The sequence below is a fragment of the Coturnix japonica genome, chromosome 5, assembly GCF_054131305.1.
Source record: "Coturnix japonica strain WE chromosome 5, WE-NBRP24, whole genome shotgun sequence".
Lineage (NCBI taxonomy): Eukaryota > Metazoa > Chordata > Aves > Galliformes > Phasianidae > Coturnix > Coturnix japonica.
In genome coordinates this window covers 42735042-42763025 of record NC_140667.1, presented here as the reverse complement: position 1 = coordinate 42763025, position 27984 = coordinate 42735042, and the positions used below count along the sequence as shown (strand labels likewise).

The 27984-nt window shown below is 36.7% G+C and overlaps 1 protein-coding gene across 1 annotated transcript; it reads left to right on the top strand.

Annotated features, from left to right (window-relative positions):
- Positions 1–3: 3 nt before the first annotated feature.
- On the top strand, positions 4–27984 carry TRIP11 (thyroid hormone receptor interactor 11). Its single transcript, XM_015865259.2, has 21 exons — positions 4–380; positions 2490–2566; positions 3648–3758; positions 4596–4871; positions 5574–5642; positions 6335–6500; positions 8088–8447; positions 9383–9423; positions 9894–9989; positions 10399–10605; positions 11518–14547; positions 15390–15530; positions 16057–16250; positions 17531–17694; positions 18030–18133; positions 18927–19026; positions 22686–22767; positions 23516–23630; positions 24183–24305; positions 25015–25162; positions 25862–27984. The coding sequence occupies exons 1-21, from the start codon at positions 242–244 to the stop codon at positions 26068–26070; spliced, it is 5952 nt and encodes a 1983-aa protein (XP_015720745.2). The 5' UTR covers positions 4–241; the 3' UTR covers positions 26071–27984.

Below are 27984 nucleotides of genomic sequence, written 5' to 3'. Positions count from 1 at the left end.
GCCGGCTGGCGGTGTCATGGCGGCCGTCGAGGTGGCAGCGGCTGGCGCTGCCGGGCGGAGCCGCTGAGCCGGGGATGCGCGTGGCTGTGGCGGCGGGCTCGGCGGGAGCGCTGTGCTGAGCCCGTGTGAGAGCTTCCATCTCCCCTGCGAGGAGAAGAGAGGAGGCGCCCGGCCTCTTCGTGCTGCCGGTGCCGCCCGGCGAGGAGCTTCTGAGCGCGGAGGCCCCCTGGCCGGCCGAGCCATGGCGTCGTGGCTGGGCGGGCTGGGCTCGGGGCTCGGGCAGTCCCTGGGGCAGGTGGGGGGCAGCCTGTCCTCCCTCACCGGGCAGATCTCCAGCTTCACCAAGGACATCCTGCTGGAGGGCGCAGAGGAAGTGGGCGGTAAGAGGGGCTGCTCCGCGGGCCTGTCAGGCTGCTGGGCAGGGAAACCCGTGCCGGGCTCACCCCGCACCTATTGCCCTTGCCCGCTTTGCTCTGGGTTTTGTTCTGTCCCTCTGGGCTCGGGATCGGGGGAATGAACAAACGCATTTCCAGGCTGCTGTATGAGAGGCCAACCAGTGCTCTGTTGGTTATTATGTAGTTTCTGAATTGCATGAAGTGTTGGGCTGTCCGTCGTGGAAGTACACGACGTTGTTTCTTTGCGTGGGCCTCGTTTGTGTCAGACCCGGTTTGATGAGCTGCTTTGGCAGTGAGCTCATAGGGCTGCAGAGCAGCGGTGTTATCGGCTCTGACGTGTCACTCAGACCGAGGTCCCGTGTTTTGGTTTCGTTGCGGATCTTTCGGCGGGGCTGAGAACGTTCTGCAGTGACCATAATGAATAGCAACGACACGGAGCTGCTCGTGCTTCTCACTGTAGAGTGCGGATTTCAACTACCATACCTTGTCTGCAGCTGTGAAGCAATGCATTCATGGTGCTTAAATCATGTTAGCAAGCTGATGCTGGAGCTCTGATGCAGATGAGGCTTTTGGTGTGTAAAATGCTAAGAAGAGAGATCTCTATTCTGAGAAGGAATCTTCCTCATTTTTCTGAAGGATATGCACTGAATTATTTAATATCCTAAATTCTGTATTGGCTTCATTTAGAAACTTACCTTGTGCTGCCAAGCTGTGCAGTCATCTGCCAGGTTAGTTGGCTAGTAGAGTATAAATATGGATTCTGCTTCACAGGTTTGTGCTTTGGTTTATGTGAGAGAGAGCTGATGGTCAGCAGTTGCTTCCAGTTGTACCTGACTGCTAGCGCTGCTGACAGAACAGCTTTCATTTCCTACCAGTTTTGGAGCAGTGCATTTGTATGGGATCCTAGGCTTACTGACCTGGGGTGTAACTCCAACATCACCTAAGTGCTGCTCTGATCACTAAAGGCCTGCACGTACCATGTACTTAAGAACACAGGCTACCCCAGGAGCTGGAGGATCCCTACCATCCCTAGAGGTGTTAACGAACAGTGTAGGATATCACACTGAGTGATGGGGTCTAGAGCAGTCTCAGGTATGGGCTGGTGGTTGGATTGGGTGATGTTAGTGATCTTTCCAACCTTAATGATTCTATGGTTTGTTTACCCTGACTTTTAATGTTATTCTCTGTTTTGACTGTTGGCCTAACTCATGATGGTGTTGGTGGATAGCAGACCACAACAGCTTCGTTTTAATGGCTGTATTGCAGCAATGCTGGTTTTAAACAGCATATAGGAAACTATAAAATGCAGCATTTAGCTGCACGTTTGTGTTTATTTCAAGTTTTGAAAAAATGCCCATGTATTTGTGATTCCTTGTTAGTAAAGAGAAGTGCTGTATATATACCCACTAAAACTGGGAAAAGGGAGAAGTAAACATAGATCATTTAAGGAAAATTAATCTTTAAAGGGATAAGAGGCAAGGGGAGAACAACGCACACTTTTGTGTTAGATAAACTGCTGTGGTCAAACTGCATTGCCTTTGTAAATGACGAGTCTTAAAGGGTTTGTGCCCTCTCACATAAGGGACAGGATTAGTGTTCTGTTGTGTGGGATTTTTAGCTGTTGTTTTTTGTTTGTTTTCCTGACTAAATTTAGTCACCACTGTCTGTATTTTAGGGATCTAATCCTTGTTCTGAACCTTCACATGAAATTGAGAAATAATCACATGCAACAGTTATGTCAGGGACAAAGTCCTGCATGAAAAAACTGACTCAGTGACACGTAACAGCCCAGTGAAAACTACTGTTACACTTATTTTAAAGCTTAATTTCATGCTTTTTCCATTGGTTTTGTGATCTGACTTAAGGACTTGATGTGAGAGAATTAAATTAAGTCCAGAAAGATTCTGGCCTGAAAAATAATTACAACAGCATTCTGATAAAGGCAACTTCTTGTTTTTATAGGCAAACAAATGTTAAAGCGGTCTGAAGAAAAGATACTTAGTAATAACTGTGGTCTAAACTAATATCTGCTCAGCAGTTGATAAAAGTTAATAATAAAGCTAATAAAACTGAAATTTTTCACTTTTCTTTCAGATGCAGCAACAGAGCTACATGTGTCCAATTCCAGACTCAGAGAAATAGAAAGTATTAATGCAGCACAGAAGTCCGAAGTAAGAAATTACTGTAATTGAAAATACAAATAAAAATTGTTTCTGGTAAAGATGAAATCTTGCGTAAGAGTTGTTCAGCCTTGTGAAAATCTAGAAACAAGGGTAATAGTAGTATTAGAATGTGCCTCTTTCCTTTGGTGACTAGCTGCCATCATGGTGAGGGGCACATTTATTTACCAGAGTATGTATGTGGTGCATGTTTTCATCCTGTGCTAACTAGTGCTTTGTGCAGCTGTTCCTACTGATTTGCAGTGGTAGACAGGTTGTAAAGAGCTTGCAAATACAAACTTCGTGTTAAGTTTTGGTAAATTTTGGTTGGTAAAGATTGAATTGGTTCATAGTGTTTTGTATATGTGCAATGCCTAACCATGTGTGGCAGCATGTCTTTTGCTACAGACACTGAAGATGAGTGGGTGTCTGTCTGAATTGAAGCAGTTCTCCTGTTGCCCCACTTGATGCTCCTTTTGACATAGCTACAGATGCTTGTACTCTTCTGGTGTCTCTCACAAATCCCATATGCCCTTGCAGAAAGCGATCTCTGTATTTTTACAAAGGGCTTGCTGGTCTTGTGACATTATGTCTGTAAAGCAACCACCTTCGCGTATATCATCTGCTCTTGAGAGCACTGAACAATTAGACAGTGTTTTGGAGAGATGACAGTTCCTGCTGCTTTTTCTTCATGGCTGGTGACAGTTGTTGACCAGTGTTGAAATACTGGGCTGTTAGGGATATTCACTCCAATTTACACTGTGTGGCTATTTTTAAGTTCCACATGTAACTCAGCATTGAATTTTTCTTCCTGGTCTTTACCTCTGGTCACCACAAAATACCACACTATGTAAAACTGGAAAGATTGGGTATGAACTTGATTCTGGGGCCACACTTAGGAGTTATAGTTACTGTGTGTTTTGGGTGAAATAATGTGAGAAATCTGCACTACTTCAGCAACTGTGGGTTGGGATTGTTTTTTGTTTTGTTGGTTTTTTTTTGTTTGGTTTTTTTAAGTGTTCATCAAACTTATGTTTTTCCAGTTCCATAACTATTCAGAATTTGCTTATACCCATTTCTCATTTTTTCCTAGAATGAGAGACTGAAAAAAGTTTGTAGTGACTTAGAAGAAAAGCACGAAGCAGCAGAGCTTCAAATTAAACAGTTATCTGTGGAGTACCGAAATCAGCTGCAACAGAAAGAGGTATGATACAGAGTAAATGATGTAAGTACAACTACAATGTGTTGCATTGCTTTCCTTGTTGTTGAGTTACAGTATCTGTGCCCTTTCTGGGTGAACTACTAGTCACAGTTCTGAAACAGTGCTATGTTTTGGTTGTTCATGAATATAGAACCTGACTAAAACATGACTTTTTAATCGAGTCTCATAATACAAACAGTGTGTCAGAATTTCTGTAATCACTGAGAAATTATAGACTAACTGCTCTGTATTTCTAGTTCAGTTCTCTTCTGAAGGTGCAAAGGTAGCAAACTCTCAGATAAGCAGTCTGTGGATATTGTAGTTGTTTTTCTCAAAGTGTAAAATTAAAGGAAACAGAGCTACCTTTTGTAATTGGGAGTGTGTCCCTTTGATAGAAACATTCCAGTTTTATCACCCACTGTGTAATGTGGTATTTCATAGCCTTGTAAATGAAGAAGGGTGTAAGTATCCCTAGAATATTATGTAAAATTAATTTTATTTCAGCTTTATTTGTAAATGCATGGGTGAACAAGAGGAAACAGCGTAAGTACACAGGTATCTCAGTACTGAAAAGTCAGCAGAAACTTCCACTGAAGTATATGTAGTAATACTTAACCACAAGAGTATTAACGCCTTTAGTCTTGTGTGAGATACTTTGTAATTATGACTGCTTTTCTTATTCAGAAAAGCATTTATAATTTTTATCCTTCACTTTATTGTGGAAGTGACCATTGTTTTATGCTGGGAGGGAGCTGAATTTCATTATTCTTTTGTAAAAGTACAAATAGGGTATATTTTAATATTCTTACTGAAACAGTGCCTTGTATTCTGTATGTTCAGGTGGAAATCAGCCATCTAAAAGCTCGACAGAATGCGTTACAGGAGCAGTTGCAGAAAGTTCAGACCGCTGCTCAGTCAGCACAGTTAGGAGGTGGTGTTTCACAGCCAGCCACTACATCAGCCTCCTTTGTTCCTGTGGTTAGACATTCCTCAGGTTTCCAAGGTGATGACATGGATTTTGGGGATATAATCTGGTCTCAACAAGAAATAAACAGGTTGTCCAATGAAGTTTCTAGACTTGAGTCTGAGGTTGACCACTGGAAGCAGATTGCACAGGTGAGTGATTTTCTTCTGTCTCCCCTCCAAAATACTGTTTGAATTGTACTGACCATTTTTGGAGTGAGTCTTCAACATTCATGTTGTAAAATTCACAGAAATGACATGACGTGGTGGAAGCTGAAGCTTAATAATGTTTTAGTCTTCTTTTGTTTTTTTTTCCATTGTGCGGCTAGAGACACATTCACTGATTATTTTCCCAGTGCCCTTTCATGATGCTTTTATCTATGGTTTGTCAAGTTAGGAAGAGAGTGTTACATACATTCATGTAGAATATTCATACTGATTAAGGGTTTCATTTTTATTCAGCCTTTAAAGAACACTTCTGCCTATCTGTGCTATCAACTACTTACAACAAAATGCTATCATAAGTGATAGTTGGATATCGCATACTGTTTTTACCTACTTTTCAGTCAGTACTTGATATGTCAGTTGTAATTTATGATCTGCTGAGACAAGAAAAAATATAATCTTTCAGGCCATTGTTGATATGAATCATCATTCCTCAAGCTATAGCCCAATTTCAGAGATACTTCTTTATATGGAAATACTGAAGGAAAATTAAGCAACCCTGTTACTTTACAAGGTGCAATAATGGCCAGCCCTCCCAACTGTTACATACTTGCATGTTAAAAAAAAAAGGAAGCGATTATTTGTATTTATCACAATTTTCACTCAGAGGTGTGATATTTCTTTTCTCAGTCTTCCAAAGTGCAAGGAACAAATGATGCTGAACAAAGTGAAATATGCAAACTTCAAAATATCATTAAGGTAAGATGACGACTTTGACAGACTTGTCCTATCTTATGCATTATTCTTAATGATTTTGTGTATTGTCACATGATGGGAATAAAGTTAAGTATATTTATAACACTAACATGTTTTCTCTGTTAAAAATGCATGTGATCATGTAACGTAGTTGTATGTACCATTGAATGAAATGTGGTGCTAGATTACAAAACAGCCAAGTGTTCTGAGGAAGTGAGTTGTTTCTGTAATTTGCTAAACTTAGCACCTAAGCTTAAAAGAATGCCATCAGCATTTATGAGAGCAAATTACTTTCAGAAGCTGTTGTAGACTTAAGAATGAATTTAGATACTCAAAGTAAGGTTTTTTTTTTCCTCCTTAATCATCTTGGCCTTTTTTTCATTGAAAGTGCATAATACAAATTTGGATGGATTCCTGAAAGTTGTTAGAAATGTCCTAATATAACTGCTTCATTTGGAAACAGTTTTAATCTATAATAAATATTTTATATTTTTATTATTCACATAATATATTGTTTGTGTAAGTATATATTTAAAGGAGTGTCTTTTTAAATGTTTAAAAAACCTGACCTTTTCTATGCAAAATCCTTTAATAAATCCTTTGATTTTATGAGGGAAAAAAATTGTTTCTTTTCTATTCTTTCTTAAGCCTTTGTGCTGTGTTTTACCATTCTGTTTCTCTGACAATGTTTTTAGGAGCTGAAACAGAATTTAAGTCGAGAAATAGACGAACATCAACATGAACTTTCAGTGCTGCAAGATGCACACAGACAAAAGTTAGTAGAGATAAGTCGTCGACATCGAGAGGAGCTGAGTGAATATGAAGAGCGAATTGAAGAACTCGAGAATCAGTTACAGCAAGGTCTTTACTGCATGCATATTGTTCAGGTTCCTTTCTGATTTAATATGCAGTGAATTTGGGTTAAAGTGTAAATGCTATGTTATGCACAGTGTAATAAATAGGAAGTAGATCAATTTAGGAATTTGAATTTCAACTCTTAATTCAGTTTCATGTTCAAGACAGGCACATGTCCTCTTATCATTTGTTCACTGTGTTGGGTTGAACATCTGAATTATAGCAAGGTTAGAAAATCTCAGCACAAAAATAATAAAAAGTACCATGTGCTATTTGGGTTACTAGATTGAAACTTTGAGGTTGCCATAAGAACCACATGTGTGTCTGTGACATGAATAGAGTGTTGAAGAAGCTCAGTAGCTATCAGAAGAAGCCTTTGTTATACCTTGAAGGTACTTCATATTCCTTAAGAAGTTAATGTCAATGAGGAGCTCCTCTAGGAGCTTCTTTGCATAAGTGTGTAAGATCTGCCTCTAAGCCTTTGTTTAATCTGTTAAAACTCTGGCTTCTGAAGATTATAAATTCTGCTTTTGGTGAGAGATAGCAATAAAGAGAGGACATATTTTTGCAGGCTTATAACTTTTAAGGCAATACAGGTAATCTGTTTTTCAGAATCAGATGCCTCTTAAAATGGTAGCTGTCTTTTATGTACATTGCACTTACACATACCAGTAGGGTACATTTGTTAAAGTTAAAGGCAGGAATCAGATCTTTCCTTTACAAGTCATCTGTAAAACAAGTGCTACTCTCAGCTTTCAAATAATTGTAGAATGTATCTGATATTTTGTTGGTTCTGCTTGAGAATGTTATATGGACTGAGGGGAGGGTAAAGCTGTCTGAGCTTACACTTGAGTTCTCATTCAGTGTGTTTTCATTTTTCTTCCGTGTATTTTTTTTCTGCTTTTTTATACTCTGTAACTTATGTGGAAATTGCATTATTAGGATTGTGCAAACTATGTAATAACAATATGGTTGGTCTGTAAAAACACATCTGCAAAATGAGGTCTTTAGGTGAAAAACCTGGTGCACCATTTGGCAAATGAGCTTATCAAGTAGTTTGTACTTTTTGCAGCAACTTATCAACTGACAAAATATAATTTTGTCATTAAGATTTACTAGAAAAATGAGTTGCATATACAAAGTATTGCACTCTGTGACTGCCATTCAGCAGCTCTTCGACATTAAATTATAAACAGTGTTTTTGTATCAGACCGAATTGGATGGGTTTTGTTAAATCAGTCTTAGAAAATGGGCAGATTATGTGTCCTGATAAATTGGCTTCTTTCATCTTTCCCACTCTTCCTCATCAAGAATGTGTTAATGAAATCTTCAACAATGTGCACCTTGCAACACCTTTTGAAACTTATTAGAGCAAAGGAGATCTAAGTATTTAAAAAACTGTTTATCAAATGAGTCATATGCATGACATTGCTTAAAATATTAATTCTGTTTACATTAGTTTTCTGTTGATTTTCATGTTTTTGTTTTAGATTATTCCTCTGTCAGGAGAAGGGATGAAAGAGACTTTTAAACAAAAGATCTACCATTCTGGTTTTGGTTAGTATTGCAAACTCGATCTGTTTTGCTTTTTAGATGGTGCAAGCACTGATGCCATGGTTGACTCTAAAATTAGTGAACAGAAAAAGATTGCTCAGAATCTAGAAGGAGGGAAAGCAGAAGACTTGCAAATTATAAAGGACCTAGAGGATGAAATAAGAAAATTAAATCAGAAATTATCTTCTGCCGAAGAAGAAAACAAAATACTTCTGAAAGAGCAAGAATTGCTAAAGGTACAAAAAATCCAACTAACCCAGGAATATGAAAGTCTAAAATCTGACTTCAGTGTGCTTCAAAGTTCTGTCACAGAGCAAGATGCTCTCTTGAAAGAACAGAAGTCTCAATCCAAGACACCGGTACCAGAAGATGTTGTCAGTCTACAACAAGCACTGTTAGGTACAAAGATGATGTGGGTTTATTTTACTGTTTTTGATTTTTAATAATATGTTGTCACATACTTCCATTTTTAATGCTTAGAATTTGCTCTTATAGAACGATAGAGTGGTTTATGTTGGAAGGGACATTAAAAGATCATTTAGTTCCAACCTCCTGCTTTGAGCATGGATACCTCCTGCCAGACCAGGCTGCCCAGGGCCCTGCCCTATCCATCCTGGTCTTGAACACCTCTGAGGATGGGGCACCCACAGCTTCTCTGGGCAGTTTGTGCTACAGCCTCACCACTGTAATGTTAAAAAATTCTCTTCTAACATCTGGTCTAAATCTCACTTCTTTTAGTTTGAAATGATTCCCCCTTGTTCTGTTACTACCCTCTCTGATAAGGAGTCTCTCTCCAGCTTTTACTTAGGGCCTCCTTTAGGCACTGGAAGGCCGCTATAATTTAAGAATTTGGAACTGAATATTCAACTTTGGGCCTTTAAAAGCTACTGCTTTAAATTAAGGTTGTCTGCTGAGGCAAGAGCAAGAGGATGCAGTTAAGCGTGGAATGATAAATGTTGAGGTTTCTGATTCTGGTAGTTGTCATGTGTCAACTGTTCAATAGCGTTTTTACCTTTTGAAGTAAGCTTAGGTAGAAGCTGTATTTAAATTGTAAAAGTACGCTTTTTCTGTGATAGAGTTTGGTACTAAATTTGTCGTGCTGTGGATTCAGTTGAAAAAGTGAACTTTTACTTTCTAATGCATGCCTTTAAATTGTTTACAGCACCAATTCCTTAAAAAAAAAAAAAAAAAAAGTTATTACAATGGTATGAAACTATTTTCTTTTAAGTAGCAGAGTTTGGCTGGACAAGGTGGGAGGATGATTTGGGTTGGTTGGTTTGTTTGTTCGTTTGTTTTTTGAAAGTGGTAAAACTTCATTTTGTTTTCCATTATAGAAGCAGAAAGAGAAATAGCAAGGCTTTCAAGTTTAAACCAGGTAAGGCAATTTCTGAATTAAGCTAACCAAAAGCAGCAACAGCAGTAACTTGTGGGAAAATACATGTTCTTGGTAGTGTACATTCTTGGAGCATTCACACTGTGCGTAAATAACCTTGTAACCAAGGAAGGAGTTTTAGATTATTTTTATAATTATACATGGTGGTCAAAGGAGCAGTTTTGGTTTGTGAAACTCCATGGTATACTCTGTTAAAGAAAACGTGGAGTTCCACTTAGCCCTCTTTACTTAGGCAACTGTAATATACATTCTTAAAGTATTGTAGATAACTTCCCTTTAAATTAATAGAAAAACAATATTTTAGACAATAAACAGCTGTATTCATATCAGGTGTTTATTCTTCCTTGTTCCTCCACTGATATTTATTGGTAAAGAGTTAGTACAGGTGATGCTTTTTAAATGCTCTGGATCCTTACCTTAAGTATTTCGCTATTTAAATACTGTTTTTGTAGGCTGACAACCCCGCTTACATGGCAAAAGATGTTGAGGCATTGACGCTAGATCTCCAAGTTCTTAAAGAAGAAAATCTTAAACTTAGGAATGAAAAGGTATGTGTGTCAGATTTCTGAACTGTGTTGTTTACATGTTTTTTTTTTTCTACATAGCGGTAAACATTGGTTTATTTTTCTTCCATGTAGTCCTCTAATACTATATTTTATATTACAGTGGTGGATATAAATGTCCTTGTCAGACTATGGCTTTTGGGGAAGAACTTTGTGAAGTACACCAATGAGCATTGTGAAAGACGTAATGAAAAAAATGTGTATATATGAGTGTTAAAGATGAATACATTGTAATAAAGAATTTCTAATTGGGATAATGTTCATATATACTCAGAGATGTCAACATAAAAATGCATGCTCTGCATGAGAGGAAAAAAGAAAGCATTTCACAGTGGGACATTACAAGTTTTATCAAGAGAAAGGCTAATATTTAGATTTGTTTTTTTGACTTAAGGAGGAACTTGAGAAGGAACTGCTAAATGCACAACATAAAAATGAGAGTATTATTTCTGCATGTACTGAGGATCAGAATTCAGAATTAAGACTGTTGAAGCAAGATTTGGAAAGGAAAGAACATGAATTAAATGAAAGTATTGCTGAAAGAGACACATTAATAGCAGAATTGGAAGAACTAGACAAGCAGAATCAAGAAGCTACTCAGGTAACAAACATTCAAATTACTTGTTGTGTTTCAAAAATGTATGTTTATATTTGTGCATGTTTATCTTTTAAGTTGACCTTTGCACAGAGATAACTTATGTCTGTGGCCAGTGTTTCACTATCTTGATGTGAAATTATGAAGAGTAAGAAACTTGCTTGTTACAAAGACATATGATGTCAGCTGGCCATAATGCGTATTAATTTCTAAAGTCCAGATAAATACCACATAATTTATGTTTATATGTAGTTCAGAGGTTTTTGTCCTATTAACACTTTCTTATGATAGTTAAATTAGGGTGAATGATTTATAAAACCTTTTTGTCTTTTCCTCTCATTATTCTTAATTTTGTTGAATAGTTATTCTACTGCATCACAACTTCTTCATAATATGAACATTTGTGGAGCAAAGAAAGTCATTTTATCTATAATGAAATTAAAATGATACCTTTATGTCACTATTCTGTTATATTGACCATTATAGTCAGTCATCATTTGAGTGGCTGCATCTAGAGTACTGTGTTCAGTTTTAGGCCTCTCTGTACAAGAAGCAGCACATCAAGGCCTTGGTGCATGTCCAGAGACTGGCAGTGAAGCTGTGAAGTGGTCTGGAGCCCAAGTCTTGGGAACAGGGATTTTCTAGTGTAGAGAAGAGGAGGCTCAGGGTAGACCTTATTGTTCACTTCAATACCCTGAAAGGTGGTTGTAGCAAGGTGGTAGTCAGCCTCTTCTCCTGTGTAAATAGCAGTTGGTCACTTAGCATCAACTACTTGATAGTATTTGTCAAGTTGATTTTTTTTTAAGTAGGAAGAATTTTTGTTTCCAGGCAAATTTTTAATTGTTCAGAGGATGAAAATCAAACACATAGGTCTGCTGATTCTCCCCTTTTCCTAACAAATTCTTGTCTTCATTTCAGCATATGATTACGCTGAAAGAGAAGCTGTCAAGACAACACGTAGAAACTGACAGCATCACCAAACAGCTGAAATTGGACATAGATATTGAAAGAAAGAAAGTAGCAAAATTAGAAATGGAGAAGATGGAAACTCTTAAGGAGCTGGATACTCAGAAAGAAAAACTAAGTCAGTGTTCCTATGCACTTAATGATTTGCATATAAGTAAGCAGCAACTTCAAGATAATGTTAGAAACCTTCAGGAACAATTGAAGAAGGCCCAGGACTGTAACTTGCATAATAAAAAAGAAATTAGAGAATTGCAGCAAAGACTGAAAGAAAGAGAAGAGGAACTTTCTCTATCCTTGAGCAAATTAACAGAAAATATTAAACAAGAATCTAGCCACAGTAGTCAAGATCTGATTCTGAAAGAAAGAGAAATAGAAATTGTAAAACTACAGAATAAACAACTGGAAAATAAGCAACTAAATGAAGACTTAGAGAAATCTGTCTCTGATCTCAAAACAGAAAATGGAAAGCTAATAGCAGCCCTTGAAGAGCTAAAACAGGAGTTAAACGATAACATCTCTGAGAAGAATAAAGTTTGCTTAGAGAAAGACACAGTTGTGGAAGCTTTGAAATTGGAAAAAAGGAATTTAGAAACAGAATTAAACCAGACTGAAAAACGACTGTTTGAACAAGCACAGAAGTATGAGCAAACTATTAAGGAACTATCAAATGCACGTAGTATGGATACCACTGCATTGCAGCGTGAACATGAGCGTCTAGTTAAACTCAATCAGGAGAAAGATTTTAAGATTGCAGAACTCAAAAGGAGCATGGAGCAAATGGAAGCTGACCATCAAGAAACAAAAGAGATGTTGACTACTAGCTTAGGAGGACAAAAGCAGTTGACTGAGCTCCTAAAAGAAAAAGAGGAATTTATTGAAAAACTTAAAAATCAAGCCTCACAGGTGAAGCAAGAACTTGAGGAATATATGGAAGTTTCAAAAAAGCAGGATGTCTTAAAACAAAATGTAGAGGAGAAAGACAAAAGTCTTGCTATCATGAAGGAAGAAAACAATCATTTGAAAGAAGAAATCGAACGTCTTAAGGATCAGCAAAGTCGAGCTACACCTGTGGTTGAGCCTAAAACTCTAGATATTATTATTGAACTTGAAAGTGAGGTGACACAATTAAAAGTGATAAAGAATAATCTTGAAGAAGAAATAGAAGTCCACAAAAAAACAATAGAAGACCAGAATCAAAAAACAGCGCAGCTTCAGCAGTCCTTGCAGGAGCAAAGAAAAGAAATAGATGAGTCTAAATTTCAGTGTGAACAAATGAATGTCACACATGAAAGACTATCCTTAGAGAAAGATGAGGAAATTAAAAATTTACAGAAAACAATTGAGCAGATTAAAACTCAGTTGCACAAGGAGAGGCAGGTTATTCAGACTGATTCCACCGATCTTTTTCAGGAAACAAAAGTTCAGACACTTAATGGAGAAAATGGGAATGAAAAGCATGACTTATCTAAAGCTGAAATTGAAAGACTAGTAAAAGGTATCAAAGAAAGGGAGATGGAGATTAAGCTTCTAAATGAAAAGAATGTTTCTCTGAGTCAACAAATCGATCAGTTGTCTAAAGATGAAGTTGGTAAACTTACTCGAATCATTCAAGAGAAAGACTTAGAAATACAAGCTCTCAGTGCTAGAGTTTCCTCGGCTTCCTATCGACAGGATATTCTTGGTCTTCAGCAGCAGCTGCAAGCTTATGTCGTGGAAAGGGAACAAGTACTAGCAGTTCTAAGTGAAAAGACAAGAGAGAACAGTCAATTGAAAACTGAGTATCATAAGATCATGGATATGGTGGCTGCTAAAGAAGCAGCTTTGGTAAGGTTGCAAGAAGAGAATCAAAAATTATCAAATAGATTTGAAAATAGTAGTCAAGACATGTTCAGAGAAACTATTCAGAATTTATCCCGTATAATTCGAGAAAAAGATATTGAAATAGATGCTCTAAGTCAAAAATGCCAAACCTTATTGACTGTCTTGCAGACATCCAGTGCGGGTACTGATAATGGTTCAGGAGGTGTTAACAATAACCAGTTTGAGGAACTTTTACAAGAACGTGATAAATTAAAACAGCAAGTAAAGAAGATGGAAGAGTGGAAGCAGCAGGTAATAACCACAGTTCAGAACATGCAGCATGAGTCAGCTCATCTCCAAGAAGAGCTACAAAAGCTTCAAGCACAGATTTCAGTTGAAAGTGATAGTAATTCAAAATTGCAGGTAGATTATAATGGCTTGATACAGAGTTATGAACAAAATGAGAAAAAGCTGAGAAGTTTTAGTCAAGAATTAGCACAAGTTCAGCACACCATAGGACAGCTTCATAATACCAAAGATCTTCTCCTGGGTAAACTTGATTTGGTAACACCATCTGCAACAATGGCTTCTCTCATTTCACAACCTGCAGTCATGCAAAGCAGTGCTCCTGAAGTACTCAGTGAGGAATCTAAACTCCTTCAAAAGGAACTGGAACAACTGAAAAAAAAGCTGCAAGAAAAGGATTCAACTATTAGGACTCTTCAGGAAAACAATCAGCGATTATCTGATTCTGTGGCTACAGCATCAGAGTTTGAAAGAAGGAGTCAAGAAGAGACTGATTCAGAGATGAGGCAGATCAGAGAAAAACATGATGTCTTACAGAAATCTCTTAGAGAAAAAGACATACTGATTAAATCTAAAAGCGATCAGTTACTTTCTGTGAGTGAAAATCTCAGTAACAAAGAAAATGAAAATGAGCTTTTAAAACAAGCTGTGACTAATCTCAAAGAAAGGAATTTAATATTAGAAATGGATATTCGAAAACTGAAAGAAGAAAATGAAAAGATAGTTGCAAGGAGTAGAGAAAAAGAAACAGAATTCCGAGCGCTTCAGGAAACTAATATGCAGTTTTCAATGATGCTGAAAGAGAAAGAGTTTGAGTCCCATTCAATGAAGGAGAAAGCTTTAGCTTTTGAGAAGCTATTGAAAGAGAAAGAACAGGTACGTGTGTTCGTGTTTATTCTCTTTTGAAATAAGCTTCATCGTAATATATTTTCATGGATATGTACACATCATGTGTTTGCCTGAAGTTGATGACTCCTTACTGCATCACATTACAGCATAAAAAATGAAAAATCAGTGGGTGAGTGGCTTAATGATTTCATCTGTTAATTTTGTATCTATAAACCACATTTTTCATTCATTTGGAAAGTACTAATTTACTGAAGAGCTGCTTAGTATTTTGCTTTTGCCTATTCTGCATTAACTACATTATATTTATTTTATAAAACTTGCAGAGGTGGCAAGGAGGACTAATTTCTCCGTATTCTTTCCTCAACCTCCAGTCATTCCAATGTGGCTGCTTCACAGCATCTGTAGGAGATAAACAGGTTCACGCATCTTTTTATAGCTGAAGAAGCTTCACTGGAGGAAAAAAAATAAAAGTAATGTTTTCTCCTCACAATTAAACATATGGAAAAGTAGGTTTGTTTCAGTGTACATCCAGAGAAAGGTTGCAGTAGCTTATTAATTACTGTGGAAGTAATTTGAGGAGAATCTTTTTTAAAGAAACAAAAAGTTTCTTTGAAGAGGTATCTACTCACAGCAGTTAATTAAAGCAGCGACTGTGTAGCGTCCTTTAGGAATAACTTGTATTTCATCTTTTAGTGATGAGTGAAAAAGCTTCAGAATGATGTTTTCCCTGAATGTTTTCCTGTGCAGAAGGGCCATGTGTGTCTTGCCCATTTCCTTGTTAAGTTAGTACTGTCTTTACATTTACCAAGACTGCATTTCCTGTGTAAAAAACCTGCTGTGTTTGACATGCTTTTTTATGTCTTCCACAGGGCAAAACGGGGGAACTGAATCAACTGCTGAATGAGGTTAAATCGATGCAGGAAAAGGCTGTTACTTTTCAGCAAGAGAGAGACCAAGTTATGGTAGCACTCAAACAGAAGCAAATGGAGAGCAGTGCCCTACAGAGTGAGGTATGTCACCACATGACTTAGAGTTGTAAGAAATAAAAAAAGAAGGTTTACGAATGTCACCCTGTTTATGAGAGTGAATAGTAATAGGAAAAGGGGGAATGATTTTAAACTTAGACAGGGGAGGTTTAGGTTAGAGATTAGGAGAAAGTTTTTCACGCAGAGGGTGGTGGCACACTGGAACAGATTGCCCAGGGAGTTTGTGGATGCCCCATCCCTGGAGGCATTCAAGGCCAGGCTGGATGTGGCTCTGGGTGGCCTGGTCTAGTGGTTGGCGGCCCTGCATATATCAGGGGGGTTGAAACTAGATGATCATTATAGTCCTTTTCAACCCAGGCCATTCTGTGATTTTATGATTCTATGATAAGAAATTGCATCTATGATATTTTCTGCATAATTTTTGTCAGTAATATCTTGTAAAAGGGCTCAAAATCATTACAAAAGCAGTATATTTCCAAGTACATTTTCTTTGCTTACTTTCCTCTGTGGAAGTTGGTAATACAAGCAACTTAAGGTGTGTTCTACACAGATACAGCATTTGCGTGAGAAGGAGCAACGCCTAAATCAGGAACTGGAGAGGCTGCGTAACCACCTTATAGAAATGGAGGACTCCTATACACGAGAAGCCTTAGCTGCAGAAGACAGAGAGGCCAAACTAAGAAAAAAAGTTTCAGTTTTGGAAGAAAAGCTTGTGTCTTCATCCACTGCAGTGGAGAACGCCAGGTAATCTTTTCATTTATCCAGCAGTGCCGTTGTCTGTGAATATTGCACGCAGCTGGAGGATACTGATTCTATTGAATTAGCATTCTAAAGCATTCTAGGCACTTGAGAAAACAAAAAATATGCAAATTAGTGTTATTCTGATTCAGAGAGGCAATATGAAATAACCTTGATAGCTGTCACGAACTATATTTTGTCCTTTTTATAGCAGCTATAGGTATCTCAGATCTTTGACTGCTTAGAACTAGAAACAACAAAAATTCCTCAACCCATCAATTTAATTGCATGTGGAAGGACGAAGCAATATCTTAATTGTCTTCAAAATCAAGGTTTCATTCACTTGGAAAGAGCACAGTTCAAAACACGTGTGTTTGTGGTACTTTCATATTGTTTTCAATATGATTACACATCTTCATACTTTAGCACAGAAGGGTGTATAGTACTGTATGCATGTATATATTTTTTTGTTATATTTCTCAGAACAAGGAAAATCAGAGTATTAAAATTACTCAAGGCTTGTCTTTAATATAGACATGTTTGTTACTTCAAGCAAAAGATTTAGTTTTGCCACAGTTGTCCAGATGAACAAATATTTTAATTTTAAAACATTATATAAAGATATATATATATATATATATATATATATATATATATATATATATATGTGATGTACAATACACACACACACACACACACACACACATATATATATATATCTGTATATGCAGCTGCAGCCTTTCCTGCTTGTAACATTCTCAGCAAAGAGATTTCTGAGTTGAGCAGAATATGTTGCAGAAAACATTGCAGAAATTTGAAGAGTTAAGAGAAGGCTGTGTAAAAACTGGCACAGTATTTTTGCTTTGTAGGAACTTGTCAAATGTCCTTCAAGAAATACAACTTATTTTTTGACAGGCACCCACTAATGTAGGTTCATAGGTTATCAGGTTCATAATACTTCTGTATAATGGGAAATTAAATGGATATTTAGTGGTCAGTATGGAGCAGGCTATACCAAGTTATTGGTGATTGCCTTTAACAGTAAAAGTTGGTAGAAAGACTTGTTGATTCATTTAGTAATTGAAGCAGGGCACTTCAAACAAAAGTTCTTGGATTGCAAAAATGTTATTAGCAGGCTTATTTAAAATGTGTTCTTAGGAGATTTTTGTGTTTGTTTTTAAGAGGAATTCAGGGGGTGGATGGGAATGTCTTCATTTTGTTGTAGTTTAATTTTTCTCTTTGATTTTTGTCATTGTCCTAAATAATTTATTTCATACTCATTTAAGTCATCAGGCTAATCTGCAGGTTGAATCCTTGCAAGAGCAATTAAACCTGGTTTCCAAGCAGAGAGATGAAACAGTAATACAGCTCGCCATCTCACAGGACCAAGTGAAACAGTATGCATTGTCACTGGCCAACCTGCAGATGGTACTAGAGCAATTCCAACAGGGTAAGCAAGTATCAGTCACAACAAGCATTCTTCAGATGAGATAATTGCTGAATTTTGGTGCTTTTGAAATACGTAGTTACTTGATCTTCATTTTGATAGCTTGAATTTTAAAATCTTTCATCTTTTAAGAGTTATGAAAACTGTTGGCCGTTATTTATGACTATAATAATGACTATTTATTTATATACTATTTATTACACTATTTACTATTAGAATTCTGCCTCACAAATGCCAGATGTGATAATGCTGAGATTTTGCAACTGTGTATCTTCAAAAAGAAAATTATGTATTATGAATAGAGATTTTCTTTTCTTTTTGTATTTTTAACTCAACAGAAGAAAAAGCCATGTATTCAGCAGAGCTGGAAAAGCACCAAAAAGAGACTGCAGAATGGAAAAAAAAAGCTGAAAGTTTAGAAGGAAAAGTTGTATCACTACAGGTAGGCTGAATAATGAAGTTGAACCCAATGAAGCTGCATGCAAATTAGTTATATATATATATGTATATATATATATATATATATATATATATATATATATATATATATATATATATATATATATATATATAAAAACTGCTGTGTGAAGTGTTAATTGTCTGTTACTGTATAAGGGTAGCCTGTATAAGGACAGATTGAGCTGGGACTCTTCAGGCTGAAGAAGAATAGGCTGTGAGGTGACATGATAGTGGCCTTTCAGTGTCTAAAGGGAAGCTACAGGAAAGCAGGGGCAGACTCTTTAGCAAGGTCGTTTGTGATAGAACAAGAGGAAATGCTTTCAAGCTCAAAGAGAGTAGATTTAGGTTAGATATAAGGAAAAATCTTTTATGTGGGGGTGGTGAGGCACTGGAACAGGTTGTCCAGTGGTGTGATTGATGTACCATCCCTGGAAGCTTTCAGGGTGAGGCTGAACTGGGCTCTGGGCAGCCTGATCCAGCTGTGGTGTCCTTGTTCATTGCAGGGGAGTTGGACTAGATGGCTTTCAGAGGTCCCTTCCAACTCTGAGGATTCTATGATTCTAGATCAAGTTAGATAATTCTTTCTTCTTCAGATCAGGGATGGGGCCAGGCTGAGCCTAAAAGTCCAGCAAGATAGCATGTGCTCTTCTGGGAATGCTTCCAACCAAGTTATTATAAAGTACAAATGTTTGCTATGTTTGATCTGTGTTGCATTAGCATAATTGTAAGTGAACTCCTGTACTTCCCTTTTTGTCCTTTTCCTGCCCTCTCTTCAGGAAAATTTAGAAGAGGCAAATGCTGCGCTGGATGCAGCATCAAGGCTTACTGAGCAACTTGATGTTAAAGAGGAGCAGATTGAAGAGCTTAAAAAAGAAGGTAACGTATTTTTCGCCAATTAAACATTTCTAAAGTACATGTACCTTCTATTAGGTGTCTTTCTCTAAGAAATGCCTTCAAGTTTTCTTCTTTAGATACCAAAGCCCTTGAATCAGCTTTAGTTCTGTATCTCCTACAAAGTTTGTGAAATATCAGATGCTGTCACATTTTTTTTCAAATTAACTACCATATTTCACATAGACAAAGTTACTGTGAGGTAAAGGATTTTGCCTGGAGAAACAGTTTTGAAAAGGAAGAGTATTCACAGGAGTGTGGTCAAAGAATAGTTTGCTCAGAGCGGTGTGTCCATCCATGGAGATACTCAAAACCCATTTGCATGCAGTTCAGGACAGCCTGCTCTAGCTGACCCTTCTTGAACTGGGGGGTTATTGGACTGGGTGACCTAAGGCAGTCTTTTCCAACATAAAAGATTCTGTTTCTGTGAATGGCTTGGAGATGGGTCTTTTCCTCTCAGCGACATCACTGGAATGAAAAATCTGTGATGGGTACACAGCCTTCTCTTTTGTAAGCACTTCAAGCATTAAAGCTGTACAAGCAGAATACCTTGGAAACTAGTAGGAAAACTAGTACCGTTTTTATGCATCTCTGCTTTGTGGTCTCAAATTTTATTTCAGTTAAATAGAAAAAACTAAGTGATTGCTGTACAATGTATTCGAATGCCAGACATCAGTAAGATTTTACAAGCTCAGACTCAATTAGAGATGATGCAATAGCTATATGAATAACATAAGATCACTGTGGTGTTTTTTCTTCATAAATATCAGCTTTCATGAGAAAGGAGTTATATCATTAGGTAAAGCATAACTAAGAACTAATAGTAATTTGGTTGGATTTCTGTCCTTAAATCTCAGCCCTGACATATAATTTCTTCTTCAGTGTTTCCTTGAGCCACAAGGGGAAGTGGTCTAACGGTGTGACAGTTCTCACATTAGTGATAAACAGAACCAACTATTGAGGGAGTATTAACATCTTTTTTTCTTTAATCACTCTTATTCGTGTTATTTGTCTTTTTCTCTTCAATTTTCCAGCTGAGTTCTGCTTTTTCTTTCCTTTTTTTTTTTTTTTTCTTTTTTTCTGTGGGCTACCATATTTTGCTTTTACTGCAGCATCCTTTGTTACAGCCTGACTTTCAGGAGTATATGTGAGATAAATATGAAGCAAGAGGAAAATTTCTGATTGCTCCCTGGAGGGAGCTCTCAAAGGAGAGTTTGAAGGGCAGAGACTTGCTCACGTTCTGTGATCTTGTACCTTCAGATCTGGGGGTGAAGTATTTTAGTTAAGGCTTGCTATAGGAAGGTGCTTGCAAAATCATCTCTACTGGATGCAATGGTAACTCTTCCAACTCTGACCACATTGTTCTAATTATTGCTATTCATTCTTAAATTGTGATTTGTTTTCCTCTTGGAATATATAATATTTTCTTAAAGCAGACCTGCTTGTGATCTTGAAAGTGGTGAGAACAGTCCTTTTAAAGCCCTTCAGTTTCAGAAAGAACTCCTCAAAAAAGCTCAACTATGTGTTATTTAAATGTATTTTATATCCAGTGGGAACCATAGCATTGTTCTGAGTTCACGTATGAACTTTAAAAACTGAATGAAGTTTTCTTCTGCATCAATCTACTATTAATTCAGTAGATATATATATTTTTAATTGCCTGTTCTTTATATCGCTCTTACAAGAGACATCACAGTGGAAATGTTCAAAGATTGAAAATAACTTTGATATAGGCAAATTTGGCACTATTATTTAGAGAGCTCTTATGCTACTGGTTAATTTTGATAGCTAAGCTTCCTGAAAGCAGAAGGAATAATGTGTTAATGGATTTGAACTGTGAGAGAAAACTGGGTCTCAGTGTTTTATCAAACTTTGTTGTTGTGGCAAGAAATTTACTTGTTATAAATTGAAAAGAAATTGTTTTATAAAGGAAGCAGCAATTCATTGTTGTTGTAGGATAAATCATAATTTTTATTGAAAAAGAGACCATTCTATTTTCTCTGTTTATACAAGAAAACATATAATGTCTTATTGAAAATTAGCCAAATACATTCCCAGACACAGTTTTGTTGGCCAGATCCTTTGATGGATTTCTTTATGGATTTTTTTTGGCAGGAGAAATGATTTTAATGGAAAAGTATAAGATGTACCAGATGCAGTTTTGGGGATTGCCATAAATGGTTAACAAATTATTGGAGTCTGCTGTAAATGTCTGGTTTACAGCAGTCCGTGCTGAATTTTGGCTCAGATCTTTTTTGTTATTCAGTCTTTTTGTACACACAGGGTACATGCTTACGTCCTCTTCATCTGTAAGGTTCCATTTTAGAAGGAAATATTCCATTTAAAAGTATGGCCAAGGGTAGAGCTGTGTAATCACTGTGAATGAATGTAGCTGTCCTTAAAAGCTGATCCTATGATATAAAAACTTTCTCAGGAAAAAGTAGAAAACAGAAGTAATGTTTCACTTCAAAGACCATTAATTGGTTTGCTTTTAAAATGTAAGAAGGAAGCTTGCTATTATCTCACCATGTAGAGCAAAAGCAACATCTTGAAAATACTTAAGCCTTATTTTAAGATGTTGTTTCTCTTTTTTAAGTCAAAATTAGTAGCTTAACATTTTTTTTTAATTCTTTTTTATTCTATGGACACCTAAATAACCGCTCAGCTTCCATGATGCGCCTGCAGTTTCATTCCAATTTGGGGGTCCTGTTTTAAGGACACTTGCAAAGAACCACAATTTTAGGTTATGTTCCCAGCATGACGCTAATTAGTTTGTTCTGCTCTTTATCTTCCAAAATCTGTGTTTGTGTTTATGGAAAGTTGTGCAGTATTCTTTCTTTATTTCTTTACAGAAAGGGTAGTCACTTCTTTTCAGAAAGCGTAGTTAAACACTGGAATATGCTCCCCAGGGAGGTGATTGAGTCACTGTCCCTGGATGTGTTTAAGAGCAGTTTGGATACCTTGTAGCTGTTTGTTTTCTTCTCAGATAAGTTTGTTAGCATTTGTAAGTCATGTGTTTGGGGACATGAGTTTTTTTATCACATTTTACTTGGTGCTTTTTGCATAAACTGGTGTAGACCTGGGCGTAAGATATTTTTATCCAATTTTTAAAATAGCCGAGTTTTATAAAGATAAAACTTTGAGCTTTGTATCCTTGGAGTCAGAATGCTGTAAAATATTTTAGCTGGTGAAACCTTATGGGAATTCTTTTTCTTTATGGTGAGCTTCAGTTTATGAGAGGTCAGAGTAAGCCAGAGTTCCTGGCACAGGATGGGCTAATCGGGTGTATTCTAAATTTAACAAATAATTTGCATTTCTGAAATTTTAGAATTGTAGCAAAATTCGTGCTATGAAATTACTGGATGAGAGTGAATATACTTAAATACTGAGATCCAAAGACCCAGTAACAACATGATAAAGAACTTCTTTCCTGTTCTGTGCAATCTAGATTGAACTGAGCGGTTCATCAGACCTGCAGTTGACTGCCATCAAACTAAGTTGATACTTTTTATGAGGAATTGTGCTGATACTGTTCTAGATAAATATATATATTAGCTGGTCTTTATTTTTAAAGATACATATTGTTAACAACCCATTGAAACAAAGTCTGGGATTTTTATTTGCTTTGACATAACATTTTATAGGTGAGATCAGAAGAGAAATGTTAGAAGATGTACAAAACAAGCTAATGAATCTCATCAACAGCACAGAAGGAAAAGTGGACAAGTAAGTTATTATATTGGTGTACATTTTTGTTCTTTATCCTTCTTTGCAATGTACAGATGTGATACTAATAGTTGCAAGAGCAGCACAGAACTGAGCTTCTCTGTGTAATCTTGAAATTATACTCTGATTATTTTGACGTTTCTCAATCGGTGATTGTAAATATTAGTCTTGATTAAAACCAGTGTGTATCAAAATTTAGATTATATGTTTAAGTAGAATTACCCTTCACTGGCGTGAGTTATAGAGAGATAAGTTCTTACTGATCATGTGTTATGATGCATCTAAGGTTTGGATGGCATCACCTGGATGCTGTTTGGATTTGATCTCTTCCTTAGTCATTATCATCTTCTATCTTCCTGTGTTAGAACTGAAACCAAGATAGGCACATGGGTTCCCCTGCTCATTCCTTTGGTCTTGGTTTGGGACAGTTTAAAGGTTCTCTTGAGTAAAGATCTTGGAATAATACTTTCCTGCATTTTGTCACTTGTATCAGAAGTTGGTAGCATACAATTAAGTTTCATGTTACTGCATACAATACGTATAATACTGTCCAAATTGCAGTTCATTGTTTAAGAAGTGCTTTAACTTAGACGGGAAGGAAATTCATGAGATTTCCTTTTACTTCCTATACTGGTTTGTTTATTTGGGTTATTGTAAATTAAGCAAAAATATAAGGAATTAAATGCATTAGAATTTCCCTATCACCTGCTGTCTAGGAGCAGACAGGATAACAGTCTTTGTTCTGCAGGCTCCTGATGAGGAATCTCTTCGTTGGACATTTTCATACTCCAAAAAATAAGCGTAATGAAGTGTTAAGGTTAATGGGAAGTATCTTGGGTATGAAAAAGGAGGAACTTGATCAGGTAATTCTATGATTCTAATTCATTTGCAGTATCCTTTCCTGAAAATACAATGACTTGCTGCTAAACTAAATGTGATTGTCCTGGCACTTCTAGTTGTGGGGTGAAATTTATGCTTTTTGTTCTTACCTGAATTCATTTTTTATGTGGAAATGCTGAATGTTAGTGAAATCTTACGATAACTTTACTTGATACTAGAGATTTCATCTTACTGAGGAGTGTAAATGCAGAAAGGAAAACATTTAACTTTGTGCAGTTTGTATTGTTGTATATAATAGCTCTAAAATGTCAATGAAAGAAAAATCATCCAACGTTATGGGTACCACTAAGTATTGAGAAGAATGTGACTTTTACATTTTTAAGCAAAGAGGTAGGATTTTAGACTGCCAGTTTTCAGGAGGGGAAGAATAAGGTTTTGGTAGCAGTTAAAGTTCCCTATAGGATTCTGTGGAATTCCCACGTGACTTACAGTGATACAGCGAGCACAGTGCTGAAGGTTTTTCATCTGCTGCTTTAATTTGTTTCCTAACTTTTTTTTTTTTTAAAACCTTCCAGTTACTCACTGAAGAGCAGAGAGGAGTTACAAGATGGGTGACTGGATGGCTTGGTGGAGGAACAGGATCAAAGAGCGTCCCGAGCACACCTTTACGACCAACTCACCAGACTGGTTTTAATAGTGTAAGAATTAATCATGTATTTTGTGTGGGAAAACTGGAGCCATTGCATATTAGTGCTTTTGTTTGGCTCATAAGTATATTGAGGTCAATTTTTCAATTCTACTGTATCTTATGTTATTTATATGTTCTGTGCAGCTGCTCTGGCATGTTTTGTTTTTGGGACGTGTTGTTCCCTTCTGACTAAATAAATGTATAGGTATTGGAGACAATTGCACAACTGTAAATGTTGGGCTAATGCAAAACTGCTTACTGTTCCACTGGCTCCTGGGACCACTGACTTCTTCCAGTATGAACTTGATACTTCAAACTGACAGTGTCAGAGGTTAAATACATGAATACATGTGGGAGTCTGAAAGACTGCAATACTCAACAAGAGAAAAGACCATAATACCATATTTTCATGACAGTATTTCCCATTTGTCCTTTAAATTTTACTTGTAAATCTTTCTCAGCTGCTGCAGTTAGTGTCTCTTATGTACAGCATATAAAGTTGATAGTTTAGTCTTCCAAAGCATGGTGGAAGTGTATGTGTTATCTTCAGAGTTCATCAGTTTTACATAAATGTTGCTCACTGAGACAACGAAAACTCTTTTTCTTCATGGCTTGCTGACAGCTGCTTTAAAAAAAAACAAAACAAAAGTATTTATTTTTAAGCTACTGATGTTCCTTTGAAAAGCATGTAAAATTTAATAACTCGCAGCTTTTTGTAGTCTTTTTCAGAACTGTTTGTGAAATTCCTTGAAACAGAGTCTTGCCCAAGCCTTCCTCCGCCCAAGCTTTCTGTTCACGATATGAAACCATTAGGAGCAGCGGGAACTGGTAAAACTAGCAGTACTCCAAGCAGCAGTCAATTATCAGGTAACAGTTAAAGAAAATTAGAAGTTACGCTGAGAACAAATAAATATTCACTACAAATACATTTATTTGTTGTAATAATTTGACCAGTGTGCTAACATGAGGACTCAAGATTTAGGTGTGACTCACTGTCAGTGATCTTTATTTACGTGAGTTTGCTTGAAACAGACCCTGTGGCTGCTGCCCCAGTAATGCATAGGATAGGAAGCATTACCTGAGTGCTGTGTGTTAGTGCATGTGAATGGACCCTTATGTCTTTGCTTAGTGCTGGAGTCAATGTGCAGATACTTTGTGTTTGATGTCGCATAGGTGAAGTGAACCTTTGCATAGGGTGTTCATGTTCCATGTCACAAAAATGCATAGATTTTATTGCATATCATGAGTGTCTACTGAATTTCATGCCAACAAACACAATGTGGTTGGACATGTCCTAGAAGTGCCATGATTTTTAACTGCTGACTTTTAGTGTAGACACAGGAATTGTTGATCAAAAGAAGCAATGGGGCAGGTAACATCCAATATGAGAGAAGACAGAAATAAGTCTGTAAGAGAGTCTGCAGTCTGTGGCAAGCAGGTGGAATTCTTGTATTGCAAAAGTAATACGCAGTTGTAACATTTGTTTCAGGGCAAATGCTCTAAAATTGGATAGGATTACGGAAACTTTCCAACAAAGTGGAGCTTCTTGTTTGTTTTATGTTTCAGATTCTGGAGTCTTGGGAATGAGCAGAAGACCAGATACAAACCCATTTATAGCACCTCGATCTGCAGCAGTGCCTCTCATAACACCTGCTTCTAGTTCAGGACATCTGCTTATGAAACCTATTTCAGATGCTTTGCCTACTTTTACACCACTGCCAGTGTCCCCTGATGCCAGCGCTGGTGCTGTACTAAAAGACCTCCTAAAACAGTAGATGACCCTGAACCAGTATGATATTGATAGCACTTTAAGTAAAACAAGAACACTATGCTATAAATAATTTACCACAGTGAGGCCTTCTGTATAAAGTTGTATACTTGTTTGCAATTGTATCTTGTTTTTCTTTCAGTTACAAACTAATGTAAATTTAAATGATTGCATGCACAGTTGCCTTCTTTGTAGCAAGTATTCATTTGGGACAGAGGTTAGATTTTGTTGCTGAATTGTCACAAGACAGTTTGAAGGACGTCTAAACACTAGTTTTACTCTTGAGTCCTTTCAGTTATGCATATACAACATTAATTCTTTGGTGTTGAGGTCCTTTTCTTTGTGAAAATGATCTGCCAGTGGCAGCAGAGCTTTGAGAATCAAAATGTAAATATAAATGAATAGAAACACCTCGCCAAAATTGAACTTATTTGAGGTGTTGAATTAATGATATAAATTCCAAAGAATGAAAAATTGAGTAAGTGGGAGCGTGATTATTGAGTAGCTGTACTTTTCCCCACAGGGGATTCATTATGCTTAGTTGTATTAAGATATGTATCTCTTTATTTACAGGGTTATTCGTTTTGGGGAGCAATTTGGGGTGTATTAATCTCTTTTGCACACGGATTTGATCCTCTTTTCCCCACCTAATAACTGCTTTCAGCAGTCAAACCCATCAGCACCCAGGAGTTAACTGTGGGAGTGCTCCATTTTTAGAGGTGCTCATGTGATGAAGAGTGATAACTGAGCAAAAAATAAGTTCGTGTATGTAAAGACGCTGTATTGTAATGGTCTAAGATGTATATTTGACAGACTTTTTATCTTGCTGTATTTTGTAGATTCAAATATAGGCTTAAAGCTTTAACATATGTACAGAATTTAAAGGGAAGAACATGCTTACTTATCCCAAATATGTAAATAGGTCTTTGTAAGACCGAGGCCAAAGTCAATTTTTTCTGTAAATTTTGCTGTGATAATTCGTACGCATTGTTGCCAAGTAAGAAATGGTGTTGCATAATAAAGGGAGAAATTCATCTTGTAGCAACAGCTAATCAAGGTAAAACATCTTCACTTTAAAGTGTGTAATTTCTAAACCTTTTTATATCCCGTTGTTTGTTTAGTCAGTGTTGAAAGATAACTGTTGTGCAGGTTCTATATTAGAACTGTCAACCTTCTCACTTTCATTAAGATCCTGGATTAAATTGTTGTAAAAGTTATATTTAAATAAAATTAATCAGAAACGTGTACAGAATCAACCAAAATAATGCAAGAACTCTTTGCATTTATTTATGTAGAGGTCAAGTAGTGAATTTCTCTTGTTGCCTTGAAATCTAGCAAAGTTTATTTTAATAACTGTATTTACCTTGAGAACTTGAGTCCCTTTTCTCCATTGACCACATTGGGTTTTTATTCTACGTTTTTTACTCCCTTAATAGACAAGGTCTATTGGCTGTCTGACTTCGGACAGAATGGCAGCCACGGATGTTGTACCAAAGTAAATTCTGCATTATGTAAGAAATGAAATGAGAATTTAAAATTATCTCTTCTGGAAACATTTCAGTTTGGTACCTCAAATGTACATCTTTATTTAAACTACTGAACTGGAATAGGTAATTTCTTTTTCTATAACAAATATAAAGAAAACTGATATTGGGTGTCTTATATGCAGTCCTCCTTGTTCTTGTAATCATGTTCATTTGAAGATGCACAACTGCTCCATAATAAAATTGCCTTTGGGTGAGTCAGAGCACAAATAAATGTTTGTAAGATCGTGTATGTTACATATTACAAATGGAATATATAACCTAAGCAGATCTTCAGCATAATTTTCTTTCTTCGATGATAGAGAAGTTAACATCTCTGTTTCTCTTCCAGGAGACTTTATAAATGCCAATAAAGCATGGTGACACCATTTGTTTCA